Consider the following 6,485-nt stretch of genomic DNA (forward strand, 5'->3'; position numbering starts at 1 on the left):
AACTGGCAAATATGAGGGAGGGGAGCATTTCTGTAAAATACAGAAATCAGCTGAATCTCTGCATATAAGACTTGCTCAGCAGCTCCCTTTTCCTCCTCCTCAGAAAAAAAAAAAAAGGCTACAGCTTGTTTGTCAGCTATGGACATCTTCAGAAAGAGAAAAATCTACGGAGTGGGTTCAAAGAAATGCTGGCTAATATGCCCAGACTGGCTGCTTAATGAGCCAGAGTAAAAGAGAAGGTCACATGGTTACAAAAAACCTCCATACAACAAATGCCCTGTAGCTACAGTTAACTGTAATTAACTGCAGTATTACAATTCACTTCAAGCATATTTTCCACCTATGTCTACTGCCCCTTACCTTTCCTTTGGTTACTAAAAACCAACCTGATGAATCTCTTAACTGGGTTATGTTTCCAAAATTCTGACTGGCAAGAGCTTTTCAAGAATGCTCTGCAATTAAAGAAATCCACCAAATGGGGCTCTTTCTAACTCCAACTACTGATGACTGATTTCAAGATTACAGGAGTGGTTCTGTTTATATAAATCAGGGTATTCACGCTTCCATGACATAATTAAATGTTGAAGAGCCAGTAGTCTTTCTCTTTTAAGGGCAGTTGCAATTCACACATGAATATTACTTCTCATTAGGTTTAAACTCAAATTTCACCCATCTGTACAATTTTTTTTCTCTGCCAGTCATGAGCTCACAATATTAGTTCCTCTATCTCATGATTTAGAAATAAACTGCTGTGTGGGATCTGCATGCTCAGAAATAATTGAAAATAGGATCAGTACATATCTATACTCTAAAAAAATGTATAGGTTGTACCCAGATTAACTCAAAACATATAGGTTGGATCTAATAATTAACTCAAAATGTGCATTTTCTGCATTATTCCCTCCAATTCATTACATAAGGACAGTATGCTCTGAGTTTTAAACACCAGTATATCACTTGGCAGAAAAAAATAAAATACGTATACACACACGAAGTCATTGTCTGAAATCACAGATACAGTGATGTCAAAGACTGAATCTCAAAACATAACCTCCCCACCCAAAACAGCCAGAGTATGTACTTATACAAGAGAGCAAAGATCTGTAGGCACACTATGCAGGTAAGTCTCAAGGCTTCTACCATGCTTTCCACCAGGAACACAAATGAAAAATGCCTTAAGAGCAAGCAGGTACCAAATGCCACCCAGACTTTTAAAAAAGCACTTCTTTACACAATTATGGGGGTTGGGGGTGGGGATCCTTAATATTCAATAAAACTCCAGAGTTCATAACCTAAGACACTGTTGCATTTGGAACAGCTCTGTGTTCTGCCGGTCAAACTGCAAAGGATTTCTGCAGTGCTGCTGGTTTTGTTTCAGGTTTTCTCTCTTTCCTCCATTTGCCTCACTGGAAAGGACAAAGTTCACATTAGGTTTGTTTGCATTTTCTAGCTAGTGTGAGGCCTGTGTATTTACTTTGCCTGTTGATCACCTAACAGGTATTGCACTGCTCCCTTATCTCCAGAAAATGCCAGTGTCACATAAAATAGTTAATTATACAAAGAATCACATCTGATCATTGCCAAAAGGAAAGCATTTAACTTCAGCGCTTTAAGCAAGCTTCCTCACCTGAGAGCACAACACAGCCCCTGAACTGCTCACCAACTCAGTTATGAAAAGTCATTGCCTAAATGGGGTAGCTACCCACCAGCTGCAACACCAACTGTAGAAGCTGTTATTTCCCACTACCCTTTTTTGAGCTGCGCTCAACTACCATCCTGCCTTACCAAGAGTCTATGGCTGATGTCGAGCTTAGACAACCACTCCGCTCTTAAAATCAACGAAAATGAATAACCACGTGATGCTAGGGTTTTTTGGTGAAAGAGGGCTTCGTTTCAAATCTCAAACCATATTAAACTGCGCAGGCAATGGATGCATCCTGTATTGCAAACACTGTTTGCAGCTGGAGAGCTGGGGGGGGGGGGGGGAGAAGGGAGGAGGAAATGAGATGCAGAAACAGTAAATAGAAAATGCTTAGTCAGCAACTGTTACTGCAACATTAAAGGTGAAATGTAAATAGGCACAGTGCCAAGGTTTAGGTAAGTTTGATAACACCATCAACATCATCATCTTACTACATATATGTGAAAATGTGCATACAAGTGCAACAATTATCACAACGAACTGCAGGCTCTTGGTATAATGGAGACTAAAACAGGCAACATGGCTCGTGCATGCTGCCTAAGCTCTGAGAAAATAAAACTTGCTACTCGAAAGTATTAATATCAATTGAATTTATTACAATTTACTAAGCTCCAAGGCACATTACAGTGTTCTGTTAACTACAGAAATGTATAAAGGACAAACAGAGCATGTTTTTCATGTACAGCATTTTGCTCTACTGTTCAAAAGCATCCGTGCATCAATAAAAGCAAAAACAAAAAACACATGAAGATTAAAAACGTTCAGATCAATAGAAACAAACTGAAACATTTTCCTTACAAACTTGCAACAAAAAGCACCCTCCCCCCAAGAGCCACCCCACCGTTTTGCAAACAAAAAACAAAACCGAAAAAAATAAAGTGAAAGACTAACACTCAGGGCTTGTAAAACATAAGCTGTCACCATTTTTGTAGCAATTTTTTAGGCATCAACACTGGCCTTGGCAAAAAAAAAAATTTTTTTTTTTTTGTGTTTTTCTTCTTCTTTCAGAGAAGTGCATACATTTACAAAAATACACACCAGCAGCAGGTAATCGCTAAGGGCTATTAACTTTGTACCTAGCCAACACACTGCCAAAGAAATGAGAACAGGTATTATGTAGTAACCAAACAATATTATATTCTGTTTAACAAAAACCAGCTCTATCCTTCAAATGAAGAAGAGTACATACCTTTGTTTCAAAATATAGAAACATACGACGAAAATAATGTCTATACATAAGACTAACTTTTGCAGTTTTTTATATTCACAATTCTACATCTTCAGGAGTCTGAAGGGATTGGATTTCCTACTCAAGGGTCTCTCTCCTTTTTCACTTTAACGTCCCCAGCTAAAATGGTCGCGATCTCGCCCTGCATAAACGCCCAAGGCACATTGGAACCGACTAGGGGGCATTTCTCTCCGCTGGGGCAGTAGACTTCGCCAGTCGCCCCTTGGGCCTTGATGCTCTCTCTGGAACAAGGGAAGCAGAACTTGTGGCTGGGCACAGAGGGGCACTGAACAAAGTGGGTGTCCTCCAAGCGTTCGTGGCAAATGGTGCAGCACAGGGGCCCGCTGTTGGCCATGGGGGAGTCCGGAATGTTTTGGGGGTGCACTTGGTCCATGGCGGGGTGGGCGCTGGGGGGAGGAGGGGCCACTTGCAGGTTCATGTCCCCATTGCGAGAGGCCAGGCGGCGCTGGCCCGGCACCGAGGCCGGCGACACGGGGCTGCTGCTGTTCCTGCGGGTGGACGTGGTGGAGTGCACCGAGCTGCCATCCTTGGGCGAGTGGGCATTGCCCAGCGTGTCGGCCACCGACATGAGCGCGGCCATGGGGGACTGTCCGTTCTGGGGGGCGGACTCGGGCGGCGTGGTCCGGTTGGAGTGAGGCCCGAGGGGCGGCGGCGGCGGCGGCGGGGGGCCCCCGCCGTGCACCGCCCCGAAGCCCCCGGCCGACATGGTGAGCTTGAGCGCTTCGCTCTGGCTGGCCATCCACTGCTGCCGCTGCTGCTCGTCGCTGAGCTTCAGAGCCCCCTCGGCCGAGTCCGAGGGCTCGGGAGAAGCTTTCCTCTTGCGCATTGCCCCGCCGCCGCCGCCGCCGCCGCCGCCGGGTCCCCTAGAGGCGGCGGCCGTGCCCTGCGCCCCGCCGGCCCCGGCCCCCGGCCGCGGGAGACTCACCAGCGCTGTGGGCAGCATGGGGCAGCTGGCGTCCAGGTAGGGCTGCGGCAGCATGTCGGCGCCCACCAGCTCCTTGAAGAAGCGCACGGACTCGGGCAGCAGGTCCCCCAGGAGCCGCCAGTCACCGGAGCCGTGCTTCTTCTCGTACTCCAGGTACTTGAAGCCCGAGGAGAGGCCGCGGCCGAAGTCCTTCATGCAGTCCTGGTACATCTGCTTGGCCACGCCAGAGGCGCTGGAGAAGACGGTGCCGGAGCCGCTGGGGTACTCGATGAAGAGCTTCAGCTCATAGTCCATGCCCGGCTTGGAGACAGCGTCGAAGGCAAAGACGCGGCCCAGCAGGGCGTGATCCTTCTTGAAGCGCACCTCGTAGGGGGTGCAGCCGGCCAGAGTGAGCAGTGTGTCCCGCACGATCTTGGGCTTGCTGGCCCACTCCTCGGCCCGGTTCCGCAAGCTCTCGCTGAGCTCGGCCAGCGCCTCCGCGTTGCGCTGCTTCTCCTTCAGCTCCCGCTCCTGGTCGCTGCTGGATACCGAGCCCGGCCGTTTGCCACAGGCCTCGGAGGACGAGCCGCCGCCTCCCCCGGCGCCGCCGCCGCAGGTGCCCCCCTGGGAGGAGGCGGAGGGAGCCGGGGGACCCCCGCCGCCGCGGCCGCTCAGGCCCCCGTGCGGCGGGGGCAGGGCCACGCCAGAGGCGGCGGGCCCGTTGAGCAAGGTCTGCGGCAGCAGGTTGGGGGGCACGTTCATCTGGGCACCGGCGGCCCCTGGGGGCAGGCCGGACACCAGCCCCCCGTGCGCCCCGCGGCGGGAGGAGGAAGAGGAGGAGTTGGGGCTCTGTCGGTTCAGCTCCGGCGGCCCGTCCTCAGGCGGCTTGGGGAAACCGTTGGGTCCCCCCAGCCCGTTGGGCAAGCGGGCGCCGTGGCTGCTGCCCAGGCTGCCCGGCGGCGGCGGGTACTCGAAGCGGCTGCGCTGCTCTGCCGCGGCGGCGCTGAGCCCGTAGCGGTCCAGGCTGGACTGGGTCAGCCCCGCCGAGGCTGCCTTGGAGGAGGCGTCCACATGGTTGAGCTGCTGCTGGGCCGCCGCCGCCGCCGCCGCCGCTTCTTTGGCGGAGAGCGGCACTGCCTTGACGCCGACCGGCGGCGGGGGGCCCGGGGAGCGGCCGTCCTGGAAGCAGCCGTGCGCCCGCTTCAGCTGCCGGGCCGTCTCGATCACGAACTCGATGCGGTCGGCGCCCTCGTAGTTGACGCAGCCCCGGCAGACGGGCTCCGTGAAGTCCCAGATCATGGCCCAGGGCATGCGGGGCAGGTCACACAGGTAACATGACTGTCTCCGGGACGACGACACCTGCGCGGCGGACATGGTGCTGCTGGCCGGGGAAGCTGCTGCCGCCGGGGTCGGGGCTGGCTCAGTGTTCCCCCCCGAGCTGCAGGGGGCGGGGGGGGCGGCTCTCCGTACCTGTTCCTGTCGCCCCTTTCAGCAGGGGGATCGCCTGCTTTTCGTTCGCTCCTGTCGCCGGAGAGGGCTTCCTCTACCTGATCCTGCCGCTGCTGTCCCAGCGGGGTGGGAACCGCTCCTACTGCTCCTCCGGGGGGCTGGGTGGGGGTCGCCTTCTAGCCGCTTCTGTTTCCCTGCGCTCTCTAGCTCTCCGCTGCCGCTGCTCCTCCTCCGGGAGGAGGCGGAGGTGCACGGAGGAAGATGGGGGGGTCACCTTCCACCCGCCGCGGCTGCCTCGCGAGCTCGCACTTGGGTACGTGCCGATCCACCGCCGCGAGCGAAACAGGGGCACCCGCACGGAGCTGTCCGATCCCAGCTGCGGCGGCTTCCCCGAGCGCCGGCGGGGCGGTAGCGGCCCGGGGCGGGGGCAGCGGGGGGCAGCGGCGGCAGCAGCGTGGCGAGCGGCGCCGCCTGCTCCTCACTCACATCCTCGCCGCTGCTCGCAGTCCGAGCGCGGGGTGCTGCGCGCCGCCGCCTGTGCCTGCGCGCCCCCTCCGCCGCGCCGCGCTCCCCCCGCGCCGCGCCGCGCCGCCCCTCCCCTCCTCCGCGCCGCGCTCCCGGCTCGCCTCGGCTCGGCTGCACCCGGGCGGGGCCCCGCGTCACCGCCGAGCGCCCGCTCCTCGCTCCCCTCCCCCCAGCCGGCGGCGCGGAGCCCACTTGTTGCGCGGGGCGCGCATGCCCGGCGCGCTGCCCGGCCCCCCCTGCGCGGCCGGCCGCCGGGGCGCGGCGGGGCTATGTTTGGAAACCGGAGCGCGGATCGCGCCCTCGCCCTGCGCCCCAGCGCGCGCCGCGGGCCCTGAGCCGCGGGCAGGAGGCGCGCATGCACGGCGGAGGGGGCGCGGCGCGGGGCGGGGGGGTTGTTGTCCCGGCCCGGCCCCCCCCTTGGCTGGGCTTTCTAAGTTCAAATGTCTCGTTTTCAGGATTTTGTAAACCCGCGGATCGCACCGCTTTGCCTCCGTGACGACTGCGCGGCGTCCTGCCACCGAGGCTTGGCGGTGGGATTCCCGTGCGCTCCGGCTGCTGAGGCAAATGGGGGGGATCCCGCCTTAATATCCGATTTCGTGTTTCTCTTTCAGTGATGCCGGTGACAGAATGACACAGTTTCTGTAAGCCCGTGACTG

General features: G+C 56.3%; 1 protein-coding gene across 2 annotated transcripts; it reads right to left on the minus strand.

The window, feature by feature from the left end:
• Positions 1-2,275: 2,275 nt before the first annotated feature.
• Positions 2,276-6,143, minus strand: IRF2BPL (interferon regulatory factor 2 binding protein like). 2 transcript variants are annotated; one of them, XM_037394868.1, is made up of 2 exons: positions 5,326-6,143; positions 2,276-5,214 (listed from the first exon to the last, which is right to left on the minus strand). In XM_037394868.1, the coding sequence occupies exon 2, from the start codon at positions 5,164-5,166 to the stop codon at positions 3,013-3,015; it is 2,154 nt and encodes a 717-aa protein (XP_037250765.1). In that variant the 5' UTR covers positions 5,167-5,214; positions 5,326-6,143; the 3' UTR covers positions 2,276-3,012. The 2 variants fall into 2 exon arrangements, with proteins under 2 accessions (XP_037250765.1, XP_037250764.1); XM_037394867.1 differs by having other exon boundaries at positions 2,276-6,142.
• Positions 6,144-6,485: the final 342 nt, after the last annotated feature.

The sequence above is a fragment of the Falco rusticolus genome, chromosome 7 (assembly GCF_015220075.1).
Source record: "Falco rusticolus isolate bFalRus1 chromosome 7, bFalRus1.pri, whole genome shotgun sequence".
Lineage (NCBI taxonomy): Eukaryota > Metazoa > Chordata > Aves > Falconiformes > Falconidae > Falco > Falco rusticolus.